This window comes from Teleopsis dalmanni, chromosome 1 (assembly GCF_002237135.1).
Source record: "Teleopsis dalmanni isolate 2A chromosome 1, ASM223713v2, whole genome shotgun sequence".
Lineage (NCBI taxonomy): Eukaryota > Metazoa > Arthropoda > Insecta > Diptera > Diopsidae > Teleopsis > Teleopsis dalmanni.
The window spans coordinates 112,002,810-112,018,592 of NC_051846.1; the positions used below are offsets into that span (position 1 = coordinate 112,002,810).

General features: G+C 29.2%; 1 protein-coding gene across 1 annotated transcript; it reads left to right on the forward strand.

Moving 5' to 3' along the window:
• The first annotated feature begins 7,063 nt into the window (after positions 1-7,063).
• On the forward strand, positions 7,064-9,174 carry LOC119676596 (protein ultraspiracle). The gene has a single exon (XM_038087844.1). The coding sequence runs from the start codon at positions 7,266-7,268 to the stop codon at positions 8,598-8,600; it is 1,335 nt and encodes a 444-aa protein (XP_037943772.1). The 5' UTR covers positions 7,064-7,265; the 3' UTR covers positions 8,601-9,174.
• Positions 9,175-15,783: the final 6,609 nt, after the last annotated feature.

The window sequence follows — 15,783 nt, forward strand, 5'->3', positions numbered from 1 at the left end:
ATCAATTTATGTACATTAATCAAATTAAGATTTCGTCGTTTCCATTGACATAAGTTGATTTATGTATGTAAAAAAGCTTTTACGTATCAGAAAGTTCTGTGAAAGTCCAAGGACAGGTTTCCTTTGTTGACATATTTTTTTGTTAAATATTATGATATCCTATAATGATTCAAATATATATTTGTTATAAACAAAATATAAACACTTTAAAAAATTCTTACTTCTGACTTGTTTGTTTTCTGTTTTCCTACATTTTACTTCATGTGTCAAATATGTCAAATTTTGATCATTTCCATTTTAAGAAATATATTTTGCAATGTTGCATGGGACATTTTTAATGTAATTTTCCGTAGTTTATTCTTAATCAACTTCATTAGTGACCGAAATCAAGTAAACTGCTTTAATGAAGGTAGTGGATTAAGGATTACTTAGTAATCACCTGACTTAAAAAATACAAGAAAATTTGAATGTAAAATCAAATTAAATTTTTTAAATAACATTATAATAACTTAAATTATAGATCAAAGTTAATAAAATAGAGCTGTTTTGAAAGCGATTGTGAAATTAAACAAATTTAAAAATTATATTTATTCTCAATAATTTTGTATTTAATTATTATTTCGATTTATAATTGAATTTCATTGGGTTAAAAGTTGGATCTGCGGTTTATATTGCTAAAAGTGTTTAAACTTTTACTTTAAAGTTAGGATTAGTTTTTCGTTATTACAATCTGTTGTTCAGTCTTTACATTAGGCGTATTCGGTGGCTCGCAAGTACGGCAAAAAACAGCAAGTTGTTGGCCTATGCAGGCCTATACTGGCCGCAATGTATGCAAAACAACAACACTATTTTCTCTACCTCGGCCAGCATAGTTATGCTGGCCAACCACATCGGCCAGTAAAAAAAAAATGTTACCAACGCAATAAGCGAACTATTGTGAACCTTCATTGAAAATTCCAACGAATAGTGCAATCAAATGTCAAAAATTGAGGAAATAAAAATTCAAACAGAATTCAAAAATTTGAAAAATCTTGAAAAGTAAAGAAGAAATAATAAGAATGGAGAAATCGTAAGTATTAAGCACATTGAATTTTTTATTATGTTAGTTATTACCAAGTAACATTTATTTTATTTCATTTAATTTGTAGTTTACATACATAAAATTAATAAACAAACATAATTTTTGAAGTTTTTCTAAAAAATTTTTTATAGAAATACACCCAAACTATGGACCACAAAGGAAACGAAGTGTTTTCTAGAGTTCTACTTGACACGAAAGGAAGAGAATCTTCACAGGAGGTTGTTGCGGCATTCATAACATTTAAAAAATCCGTGAAACAACTTGCATCCCTCGGCCACTGCAAAACGTTGCTTCCTTCTCCCAACATCGACAGTACCTACAAAAATTTACTTTTCTTAGTGTTTTATTTTTAAATTTCCAATATTCTTACCATTCCTTTTAATTCCGTGTTCATTTTAATTTTATAATATTTCTATAAATATATATTTGATTTATATGCACATATACAAGATTTGCTGTTTGTCAAAACAAAACATTTGACAGATTGCAACAGTGATGCCAATGACTTGCGTGGCCAACATAGGCCAACATGCATTTTTTGCCGTACTTGCGAGCCACCGAAAAGGCCTATTGTTAAACCATCAACAATTAAGAGTTAATACTGAACTTATCTTACAAGTTTTTAAATATGTATTGTAAAACTTATCTTATAACTTAATATAAATTTTTTATATAATCTTAATCTTAAAAGTAACTTATTTATCTAGCGGTAATCGTTGGTGCATTGCATGAACTGTTGTATTAAATTAAACATTAATAAAAAATTAATATAAATAGAAACGTAATAATACTCACCACGAAAGTTGCTGAAATCCGTTTATACCAACGCGCATCAACATACTGAGCGGTATTATTTGCACTACATTTCTATTATTTAACGATTTACAATCCGGTATTAGCTACAAAATTCGTTTTACGAATTAATAATAATGAAATTATTGTAGGCGAGCATAAAGCACTGCTCAGTTATAGAAACGCATTCACCATCATGGGGTTGCCATCTAAGGAATAAAATTATTACAAGTTTGAGTACTAATAATATATATTAGTTATTAAAATATTAAATTTATTTCATTTTGTTCATTGTGAAAAAAGTTATTAAAAAATTATATAATTTTTGAATAAATTTGTGCTGTTTATTAAATAAAAATAATATTATATTAAATAAATTATAGTTTGTCGTATTTCCTAAAGTAAAAGTTGTTACTTAGTTGTTTTTCTGACTACATGTAAAATAGATTAGATTTTGAGATGTTTAACGTAAATTAGTATTATGAAATTTAATGCTTTCTATCTTTTATTACAGAAATTATATGGATCAGTGACGACGCGTACCCTATCTGGAAGGGTGTGCGGGCCTTCTACAATATTGTTTTAACATGTGGTACATTAAATTAACATTAAATTAAAAATGATAAATTGAAATATATGAGATGTTTTATTAATAATAACTACATTACATTAGGCGAGAATATATTCACAATATAACATTTAACAATTCATTAACAAAATAACACATTAAATAAATTGAATTAATAATATATGTATATATAAGTTGAATATTATGTTAATATGGAATAAACACAACTTTTCACATACTTCTTATAACATCAAACCGACTTCATACAAAATGCGTAATCAACTAACGACAGAAATTTGGGAATGCAATTGCTTAAAGGAGAAAGACGAAATATAATAGAAACGTTCTGCAATTTGAGCAGCAAACATATGAGCACGACTAACAACTATAGCAACTAAGAGAAGCAAATTGATTGAGTTTTCATAAACAATTATATTTAATTGTTTTTGCTAAAACTTTAATTTTTATAAATATATATATGGAAATGTTATAAATAATATTAATTCTTGATGTAAAGATATTTAATAAATTTATATATATTATTTGACATTTTGCAAATTATGTTAGGGTGTGTGCCGCACACCTCTGCACCTCATAACAGTCGTCACTGATATGTATGCATATCTGAACTTAACCACCTTCCTTGACCACAATACCAGGTTGAAGATTAAGCTCAACCTAAACCAGATCTCTGCTATAGTTCTTCTAGGCCAAAAGCCAGATTGCACCAGAGTCTTTAATTACTGTTTTTAATGCCTCACTAATTAAACTAGAGCTCGACAATACCCCTAATCAGCTAGTGGGCACAATAAAATATCTTGGCGGTGTGTTACTTCCCCGGCACAACTTTATCCCCCACGTTGATATGCCATCCGCAATGCTCGGTTAAGGCATGTGCAACTAAAAAAAGTTCTTCGTAGACACAACCAGCTTAAATACATCTAACAAATAAATACATCTCAATCGTCTTTTCCATTTAGTCTGCAATCACCTCCGCCCAAAAGAAAAGGATTCGTCTCTTCGAGCGCAAGCTCCTACGTGATTACGCAAACTACAAGCGCAAGCCAGCCGGCAAGTATTTTTCCAACACTGATTACACAACCTTCTCCCGACGACTCTACCCTTATCACCCTCCCTAGAGATCTCGTCCAAGCCATATGCTTCAAACTTCCCAATACCTCACGCCATACTTCTGTAAGCGGGATTCGGATGTCTCCATCATCCTACTCTATAACCGTAACACTTTTGACCCCGGATACAGATTCTATCAATAGTCCACTCCCGTGCTTGCGCAATAACCCTTTTCCCTTCACATGCTCCCTATCTACCTACACCAAGTCCATGCTTTCTGGCTTATATAAACTTAGTCCACTAGGTATTAACCCTCTTGGTCATAACTCTCTCCCTGATTAATGGAATGAAGTTTTTATATTGCTGCGGAAATCTTCTCCTCTCATTCCTAAAAAGTGGTTTTAGTGGGTCCAAGTCTTCAAGTGGGTCCATTGTGGCTTTTTATGCTTTTTACCTACTGGAAAAAAAAAACATCATGCATTCGCGTTCGGTCGACAAGTTGAGAGATCCACCGGTTTTTATATATAAATAAAATTCAAATAAGAAATAGAAGTATTCACTCTATCTTCCAAAATTATTGCAATGTGCACGAAAACCAAGTATGCAGGAACACCACTGTTGCAGTATTGCAACATCAAAATGAAACAACTATTTTTGCAGCATATCACATCCACATAAGAAGCAGTAAATGTCAACACAGCTGTTTTTTTTTCCTTTTTTGTTTCGTTGCAAGCATATGTACATGAGTTTAAGAATAGCAAGATTACAAGTCACTGCAAGAGGTCATTGTATTCTACTCCATACACTATTTAATATCAACTGATACCACGTTTTCACTGCAAAATCAACTGCAATCAACAATTAATTGTTCACAATAAACAAGCAATAAGTACATATAGAAAACGCCGTGCAATGCATCGAAAAAATTGTATGATTATTAAAAAAAACAACTGCCATCGCTTTCGCCAACAATTTTGAAAAAAAAATTAAGGAATGGCTTTTAGTATGGGTATTAAGTATTATTAAATAAATTGTAAAATTTGCAATTCATGCTATTTTACAAAATATATATACTCATTTAATTCATAAAAAACAAATATTTTAAAAAATCCACATTTCTAACTTGTCTGTTTTGTTTTTATTTACATTTTGCCTAAATTTTGGATAATTTCCCTTTCGGGAAGAATATTTTGCGATGTTAAATTCGGTATTTTTGGTATAAGTTCATTTAATTTATTTTTAACTAAATTTTTGCTTTCAATGCAAATTAAAAAACAGAGTGAGAGAAAAATAACAAATGTCGGTTTGTGCTAGTCACTCAGTTAAAGTCATGTTGTGTGTATTATATGAATATATATATTTTCTTTAAATATATATACACCCAAATATATTGGCACAACCAATAAGTACAAAAGATATAGTAATAATACAAAATTGACAAATTTATGTAACATAACACTTCACACAACATGCATTTTCGTCATAGTCCGAAAAATCAAATTTTGACGTGCCCGTAACACTCTGCGTAACATGGGCCTTAATCAACTTGATTAGCGACGTAAATCAAATAAACTGCCATAATTACTAAGGCTATTATCTATATGTCACCTCACTTGTCTATTAGCGTGTATTTATTGTACCATCAAAAAAAAAATTTAATTTAAATTTGGCGGTGTAAAAAATATTTGGTTTTTAATATTTATTTTATATAGGGACCACTCAAAAAAAAAACCCAAAGGCAAATTTTTGAGTAAATGACAGGGCGTAACATCTCTGTCGAAATTTAAAAAATTTACACTGACTTCACTCCTACATTTTATTTCAAGTAAAATTTGTGTTGATGTGTGAATCAGCTGTTTTGGTTTGAATTTAAATTTTTGTATTGTTTAGTCTCACCAGACTTCAATAAACTGCGTAATTTGGCAGTTTATTTGTGTTACGCTCTCAGTTTGTACTTTACTTGTATTTTACTATGAGTAACAGTTGAAATAGACCTATTATTTAATATAATTAGATATTATATTAGTCCATTTAGTATGAACAGAAACACACAAATTTTTTTATGTATATAGAATTATAGTAGTTCTAGTAAATATATTTTATAAATTCTTAATTTGTGCTACAACTATTTTAGTTTTTCATAAAAAATACACGAATCATTTGTCAAAATTTCATTGACAGATTGCAGCAGTGATGCAAATATTGCTGTGATGTTTTTAAATTACGCAAAATTGTTTTTAAAGTACTTTCGTAATTTATTCTGAAGTCTATTAATTACACGCGACTAATGATAATTATATGTGTAGTAAAAACATATTGACATATGTATGTATGTGTCAGTACATTGAAAAAATTGTATTGATAATTTAAGACATATATTTATGTAAAATAGTGCCACATCTATAAAAGACGGGTTTGTAACATGTACTTTTGAAATTGCTTGAATTTCAATTACTTTGTGTTGTCTGGCGTAGTGGTGTACTGTTTTTGATTATTTGGCGTCTTGTCGATCGGTTTTACTTTGTGTTTGTACAAACTTGTTTGAATAATTAGTTTTGTTGATAATCCGCATGTGGTAAATAAGTTATATTGTGCGAAAAACTGATTTCTTTATACTAATTTAATTACTAATAATAACTTACTAAAGCCGCAACTAAGCCAACCATTGCAATCGTTCGATTTCTTTCATACTTTCGTGCTCATTTAACAAATCAAATTTCACCTACCTGAACTCTGTTGGCAATATTACACATAAAGTTGTGCTGTGTTTGTACAAATTGTAAGGTTCAGAAATATTAAAATTTAGTGGTAAAATAAGTGAAAAACGTTTTTTATTGGAAAATATTTAAAACACATGAAATAAAAATATATTTTTATTTAATTTATTAAAATTTATATATCATTGTATAAGGCAATTTTAATATATTAAATTTTAAATGTGTAATTACTATTCATATTAATATACATGATTCACATATGATTTTTAAAATCTAATTTAAAATAATTTTGCAAGACTGTTTACAATAAAGAGGAATCTAATTTAAAATCGTATACAAAAATATGCAATTGCTTTGTTACTTATTGACAAATTCACGCCAAGAGTTCATATTATAAATATTTATAACTTTTGCAATATATTCTTGCTTGCAAAAAAGTACCAAACAAAGAAACGGAAAACTGCAAGGTTTGAAGAATCGAATTTAGAGGTCGTCTTGTTAAAACTGTTATATTGTTTTATTATTAATATCTTCGGAATTAACAATTTCGGAATTGAAGAAAATATTAATAGTATTTTATACATATCAAATGGTTTTAAGGAAATTTTGCTTCCTATAAGAATTTACATAAAATTACAATTTCAGTTAATTTCAATTTTTGTTTGTATAATTCCATTACAGTTGTGGTTTTTGTTTTTGTTGTTAGAAGAGTATTTGTGTGGTTCTTTAAAATATGTAATTTAAATGGCTAATAATCTTTTTTGTATTACTTAATTTTATCTCACTTGTGCCAATATTAATTCGTGTATGTATAAAAAATATCTACAATGTAAGTACTTTCCGAACGCATTACAATGCTTACTAGTTGTGACGTAAGGTGAGCTTGTGAAATTTGGTGGATTTTTCAGTTCAGAAAATGTCGACGCGAAAAGTTTTCGTTTATTAGTCAGACAAAAAAAATTTCACTCTATATAAATTTTTGTGTTAAAGAATAAAGTAATTATTTTGATATAAATAGACGAGAGTGTATGAAGCGATGGATAACAACGATCCAGAGTCTGCATACAGATTGGGACCTATGTCGCCTCAAGAAATAAAGCCAGACATATCGTTGCTTAATGATAATAATACAGGTGGTTTTTCTCCCAAACCAAACAGTCCGAGTCCCTTTGGATCCATTGGTTTACAGGCACTTAACATTGCTAATGTTGCAGTCGCGGCAGTGAGCAATCAAAATCAATTGCAGCAGCCACCTCAACATTATCCTCCTAATCATCCATTAAGTGGTTCAAAGCATTTGTGTTCGATATGTGGTGATCGTGCAAGTGGAAAACATTATGGCGTTTATAGTTGCGAGGGATGCAAAGGATTTTTTAAACGCACTGTCCGAAAAGATCTAATGTACGCGTGTCGTGAAGATAAAAACTGTATAATTGATAAACGACAACGGAATCGCTGCCAATATTGTCGTTATCAGAAGTGTCTTGCTTGTGGCATGAAAAGAGAAGCTGTACAGGAAGAACGGCAACGTGGCGCACGTGCACCGAATACCCGAGTTGTTGGCGAGGATTTTAATACGAGCTCTGTGCGAGATTTGACAATAGAACGTATAATTGAAGTTGAAAAAAAAAGTGAAGAAATGAGTGGAGACAATACTATTGCATTTCTTCGCGTTGGGACTAATTCAATGGTGCAATCAGCGTATAAAGGGGCTGTTTCACATCTTTGTCATTTTTTAAATAAGCAGCTATTTCAAATGATTGATTTTGCAAGAAGAATGCCATATTTTGCGCAGTTACAAAGAGATGATCAACTTCTCTTATTAAAGGCAGGCTGGAATGAACTTCTTATTGCGAATGTTGCTTGGTGCAGTATGGAATCTCTCGATGCTGAATATGCTACTCCTTGTATGAGTGATAATTTAGGACGTCGTTCGCCAATGCGACCCCCACAACAAATATTTCTCAACCAAAACTTTTCATATCATAGAAACAGTGCTATAAAAGCTGGTGTTGCAACTATATTCGATCGCATTTTATCTGAATTAAGTGTGAAAATGAAACGTCTGAATCTTGATCGATCTGAGTTATCATGTCTTAAAGCAATTATATTATTTAATCCCGATATAAGGGGATTAAAAAATAGAGCAGATGTGGAAGTAGTTCGTGAAAAAATATATGCATGTTTAGACGAGCACTGCCGTTCCGAGCATCCTGGTGATGACAGTCGATTTGCTCAGTTATTACTAAGATTGCCTGCTTTACGATCTATCAGCCTCAAATGTCTTGATCACTTATTTTTCTTCCGTATAATGAATGAGAAGCCATTAGAGCAACTTATAGCAGAGCAGTTAGATAATCCGCTATGTTAAAAGCTACATACATAATAATTAAATAGTTAACTAATGTATAATGTTTTTGAAGATTAATATTTGAAATCGAAGCTTTTTTAACCCATCACTTCATAGGATTTGTTTCGTAATTGGATTAAAAAAAAATTCCGCTTCATATATTATTTTAGTTTTATGATGAATATTAAGATTATATTCATAAAAATTTTGCATGTATTATAATGAATTATTTCAATATAAATCATAATTATATTAAATTAGATCTATTAACTTAAATATTCTGCTATAAATTATTTAGCTTAGATATCGCTCTTGCTCCCAGAACAAAACTGATAAAAATAAATCATATTATTAGAAATATATTTTCAAAAAATTTTCGGACGAAATATATTATGATATATGTTTATAGTTTCGGTTAGTCTTTTCTGTAATGATGAATTTTAATTTAATTTCAATTTCTTAATTATATCAAGAATTTGAAATTTTTTTTTATACCACAGAAAGATTTTCGTTTAGGAGATTTAAGATTTTTTCTGTTTCTTATGTCGAATGAATACCATCGGCATTCTATGTCACTCTTAGAAAACCTTTTCTATATGCAAAAAATTATATTTTGGATTTAATTGCATTATATGATTTAAAATTTATTTTTATATATTACGATTATTTATATATATGATTTTTGAAATTCCAATATATTATACAATATTTAATAATAATAAGTTCTTATAGTTAATAAGAATGTAAATATATTCAATTCCAATAAAAGTGTTAAAAGTGAACAGACCGTTAACACATAAATCTAGTGGAATACATTATTTTGCATTATATAATATTTGCATATATAAAATAACAATTAGTTAAAAAATGTGTAAAATATTCATTATAAAATATTTAAATTGTTATGAACTACATTATATATCTCTGTATTGTCTATTTTAAAAGTAGCATATCGAATATAATATATATATTTCAAAGTTATATTTATTTTTCATTATTATATCCCTTAAGATATTGTGAATAAATGATAAATTTAGTTTGTCAGTGTGTACAACGTAATTCAGACGGTATAAAACAACTTTTTTGTACTACGCCCACTTAAACCTTTCGAAGTCCTGTGCCCCACATAAGATATACGGGGAGCGTACGAAGACTGTAAGCATGGTCAAGTATTTATTATTATTCCGATAGCGAACGTTTTTTATTTTATATATTATTTATATAATAAGCACTTGATCGTTTTAGACTCAGTTTTTCTATTTTATTTATTAGTTTCTTGTCAATAAATAGTTAATTGAGTGTATCAATCGTGGATTGATAAGATGTAATTAGCTTCTGTGGTAGGCAATTAATTCAGAAACCTTGGGAACTTTTATTTTTGTTCGCTTTTACAACCAAATCTACATAAATAACTTATGATACCTATATAACCGGACGGGAATAGTGAATATTCATTAGCCGTTGAAATATATCTCTATTGGGATGTCCTGAACAAGTGCAGTTTCTGGGCTAAGTAAAAAATATTTTGAAAACGAATTTGTGAATAGGCACAGATGTAAGCATGGCATTACATCAGGAAGTTCTCATACCGAGGAAGTTTTCTAAATGTTTGGTAGATATTACTTTGTAGAGTTACTGTTATGTTGTAAAGGATATGGACGCTTATTAGGTGAAACATTTTTTCTTGCCCATATATGCATTTACATTGTATTCTTTTATAAGTTCAGTTCAGACTCGTATACACAGTAGAACTTTCATAATATTAAGCTTCCCATTGTCTCAAAGATATAAGCCATTAATTATTCAAATTATAAACCTTTTAGTAATGCGTATTAATGCTCAATGTCATGCGAAATCGACAACATGGAAGAAGAAAAGGCTAAATACTTTGCTAAGTTCTCAGAGTATGACAATATCAGTGGTAATAATGAATGGCTGAAAGTAGTAATGGATGGCTGTATTTATTCAAAATTTGAAACGATTTATTTCGTAGAATATATTGCGAAAGTGACAGCGTCAATTCAGTGACCTGAGATAGATATAAGAGTTGTCAACACTAATTAAAGAGCATAAACCTAATAACATAGGTTGTTGTCTCAAAATTAACCCTGAGAGTATGACATGGAATGGGAAGGAATAAAGCTTTGGAAATTAAAAATAAATAATCATAGATTTCTATAAAAACTGGCTCTTTCATATCGATGTAAACATAAGAAAACTGTAAAATACTCTTATTCATAGATTGCTGACCTCTTATAATATCGATGGATTACAATGGATTACAACAATTTTTGTCGCCAAAGTCTAAACTTTAAGACTACATGCGGAAAATCATAACAAATGTTATATAAAATGTTATTATGGTATAATAATATTCCAGTCAATACGATCGATAGTTAATTGTGAATGCATTAAAGAAATCTTATATTATGTTTTCATTGAATATGTCTTTAGAAATAATGGAATAGTGGAGAGTTTATTAGGTATAACAAAAAGCAAAACACTTAACATGAAAAAGTCAGACATTTCCTCATTTACTTAAAATTTAACAACTGTCAAAAAGTGTATATTGGTCAAACAAATGGAAGAAAGAAACTTCTTCCTTTAAAATTATTAACATCTTATATATTAAATCTTATATATTTTATTATTAAAAACATAATGATAGCATTTAGGCATGTACCTTTGTTACAGTGAATCCATCTAATTGCACAAAGATTTGATTAGCGTCCTATAAAATGGATGATGTTTTCCTTTCCGTGCATGTTACAGGAGCCAAGGCGGTGTTCAAACTTTGTGTTAAAAGTAGTAAAGTCTGTTCAATTCCGTTCTTTCCTTAAGTATTGGTGATATAGTCAAATTTGTCATTGAAATAGTTTCATTCATTTAAATTATACTTTAAGAGCTTATATACATTTAATTTATTGCTTCTTACTTCCTCTTCAAGTGGGGTTCTCGGGTTTATATGTACAAATTATTCTGAACAGTTCTGACAACGCACTAAACTGTGGCAGTAGGAAAAGTGTGGATAGTAAACTTAGCATTTCTTTGAGTCAATATTGTAATGTAATTTAAAAGAACTATGAATCAACTGATTTCTTTCAATAAATAATAGAATTTATTTCTAATTTTTAACTTCAGTAACTAACAAAACTAGTTGCTACTAGCTGGCTTTTTATAGTAATATACTGCCAATCAGAGGCGAGGCGTCGAATGGTTCAGAGTGTTCACTGAACACCTTAACAAAGCTTCCTTTTTAGATTTTTTTTTATTAGGTAAAAAATCTCGCTATATTGCTACTTAACATTTTTTATAATAGCTTTTCCAAACAGATTAACATAAACACAAAACGTAGAATACAAACAAAATCACACATGTGTTAGTTACACCCAACATTACTTACAATTAATAAAAGAGAAAACACATTCCTCTTAAAATATACTAAGGTTCAAAATTAAAACTGCACCGCGTTGCTTACAAAGCATGCAAATGAAATAACATTCACATTGGGACTATGTTCAATATTGAATATACAACACAAAACATACAAACAAATATATGTACGTAAAATAATCTTAACTCTTAAATTAATGCGTGCAAGCAGTTCAATAAAAAAAGTGCACTTCCAATGTTATGCAAAGTAAATACAAAAGAGAAAAGAAATAACTGAGCGAAAATCGCTTTACATTTGACGAGAGGATCATTCCACTAAACTGAACCAAAAGTTTATACAAAGCGTGCAAATACAATCAAAGTCACGGTTGCTGTTTTATATGGGGAAATGGTTCAGTATAAAAACTGAACCGGGCATTGTAAATACAAAGTAAAAGAGTAAATGAATGCATGAGAGTTTCTTACTCTTACATATATAGAGGTTGGAAATAAATCAATAACAAAGTCATTATTGCAATTTAATACTAGCAAATGCTAAAAGTAAAGAAAAAAATTAAAGAAATTTGAAGTGAAAAATAATATTTAGAAATGAATTAATGATTAAAGATTTGATTCAAATATCTTTTTTTAAACGATCTTCTGAAAAAAAGATTTTAATTCATAAAATGAATAAACCAACTCCAGATATGAAGAATTTGATACCTGTTATAAAAATGTCGAAATCTATGGTAAGTCGTCGTTTTCCTACAGCTATAGCTTTATGGTAAATAAAAACCAGTGGATCACAGGCTGCGAACATTTAAATAAATTGTTTTATTGGTCTTGTACGCTATTTGCTTGTGGAAAGGACAAAACTTAGAAGTAGGGGCAATACGTTATAGTTGGAATTCTGTTTTGATTAAATTGTGAACACCTTGCCAAAAAGCTGACGCCTCGCTACTGCTGCCAATATTTTTCTTAAATTTTTTGTACTTAATTAAGGTAGCTCTTCACAAAGTAATTGAAGGATAATAATTTTTATATCGTAGTACCATTCGAACTTCTGTAGCATTATCTATGAATGATGTTAAGATGTGGACTGTTTAGAAAGGACGGAGATCCTTGATTATTTATTGAATATTTTTTTCACATTCTCTTGGAAAATTTGCAATATTGTATGTTTCTAATTTCTTATTATCGTCAGGTAGTTTTGAGATATAAGATTGCATAAACACCAACGATCGTAGCTGATTTTTGCTTGCATGCTGTATGCTGTACATATTTTATGTAATCTGTATTGGGTTCAAATTCAGGAATGGAAAATAATTATTTAAAGTGATTATATAAAAAAACATGATAAAAAATTATTGTAACTTCTATTGTCATAAAACTTATGCTCTCAACTCTTTATAATTTTCTAGTTTTTTTTAAAAACAAATACTATGGCAGAATAGGTAAAACCTTCATATCAGAATGATATTACATATTACACTCTAAACACACAAAAATGTGTATATTTTTCTATTAATATTTTAATATAAATATAATTTTTTAACAATTCCCAAAAAAACACAAAAGAAGGTTAATAAATATGAGGATGAGGATAAAGAGGTTTTAAAAAAAACTACAGTTTTACAATTTTAGTTTGCATTAATTTTTGTTAGATTATTGTGTAAGCAATTGAGGTCTGTCTTGTGATAAATTATAATACCATGAATTTGTGGTGAATTAATTAATACGTTTAGGCTTACCAATGCTTACACAAACATAATATCGCTATTTTATTCTATTATCCAAGTGTTATGAGATTTCGATAGTACATCTGTGAAGGATCTACGTTATCAACGCAGTTAATGTTGGTAAATGGACTTACTATAAATGTCTATTCTCGGCATTTGATATTTTTTGTTAACTTTGAATTAAATCTAATATGTTTTTGAAGAACAGCTTTTAAAGTAGCAAGTTTCAACATGTTTTGTAGACAAGGCATGTAGGAAAGGCATGTAGGAAAGGCATGTAGGAAAGGCATGTAGGAACCTATTTCGAAAAATAACGAGATACAAGTTTTATTAGTGTGTAAGTTTGTTTGTTTTCATCATTCTGTTATAAAGAATATCATAATAATTACATAAAAGACACATATGTATATCACAATATTAATACAGAGTTATATGTTTTTTATTTATTTTCAATAGTACTTATTCCTGTTTAATTTCTTTTTTAGATCAGTTTATTTTGACCAATAACAAATTTGAATTGTTTTTCGAATGCTTGAAAACGACATACCTAATTGCCAAATCTAAATAAAAAACACATTTTTAATATTTGTACTTTTAATTAACAAACGTGTTTTTGAATTTTATTATATTAAATAAATATAAATATTATTTTTATACCAAAAAGTGATATATGCCGTCGTACATTAATGACGACATCATGCTGCACTGCAGTATTTTCGTGCCTTCGTACATTTATTTTCTGTGCCTTCGTCCATTTACTTTTATTTTTAATAGAACAAAAAAAAAAAGGTCGTTGAAAGCAAATACATATTGTTGAATATGAAGGAGTACGTATGAATGGAAGTGGGTATGGCTCCAAGTTATGTTAAAAATTAAAATTTGAAACGTAGCCCTTTTCGAGAGTAGTGATAATGATCAGATATCTGTAGTCTAAAAAGTTTTTGTTTAGTAGGTGGTGACTCTTCTTAAGTAGTAAGAAAACTAGCCCCACCTGCAGTAAACAAGACCTACAACACTCTTCAACAAATTACACGGGACTAATAGTATGTTTCCATTGGCTTCGTTAGACCAGCTAACTTACTTGATATTCAATTAACTCAAGCAATCTTAAGTAAGTTAACTGGAGTTAACGAAGCGAGTGAAAACTACTATAATACCATAACTATAACCGGTCTAAGTAAAAATAATGTGTTAAATGATAATTTTTGTTTGCATATACAATAAAGGAAAGTTTCAGTTGCTAGCTTCAAGTACAATGAATTTTCTGAATAATATGTGTCACAAAAAAAAGAAAATGTCAAGAAAATCTATAAAATTAAAAAATTCATATTTCAATTTATCACAATACTTGTGATTTTATATTACAGATCACTACTCAGATATGTAAATGCCCAATGCTAGGCATGTAATTGGAGTTTTTTTTGTTTACATTGAAGGTTTTTCACATTATTATGTAGCAAACCTTTAAAATCACATTAATATCTTCTGTGAATTTAAACACTGTAATCCGTGATTAATGTTCGCGTTTCTAATACTTGCAGACGATACTTTCGTCGTGAGTTGCTTAAGGAGGAAGACAGAGACCCAAGTAGAGCTCTTTAGTAGAGCTCTAGTAGAAATAATTGAAACGGGTTTTCACGTATTATTTATATGTCAGATTATATTTAAATTATAACAAACTAAATTATCCCAAAGCTATGTGCTTCAGTAAGTCTTGTAATTAACTTAGTGATTATATATGAAATAATGTAATCCCAATATTACTTGATATAATATTATAATGTAATATAATATTTTTATGTCAAATACACGATTTGAATTTAAGTTTCTTAAAATACTAAATTGTTTTTCAATCTCTGTTTTTAAAACGAACTTTTGTTCTGTTTTTATTTCCTTAATTCCTTTCATTGCGTCTGCAATATTTATACTAGAATCTGTAAGAACAGAAAGATTTATCTAAGTAAAATGTATTTCATATAATTTACATTCCATGTTTGAAATGTATTGTAAAAGTAATGGGAATGCAACAAGACGAAACAACTTACAATTAAACTCAGGATCATAGTTTTATGCCGTCTAAGTACTGAAATGAA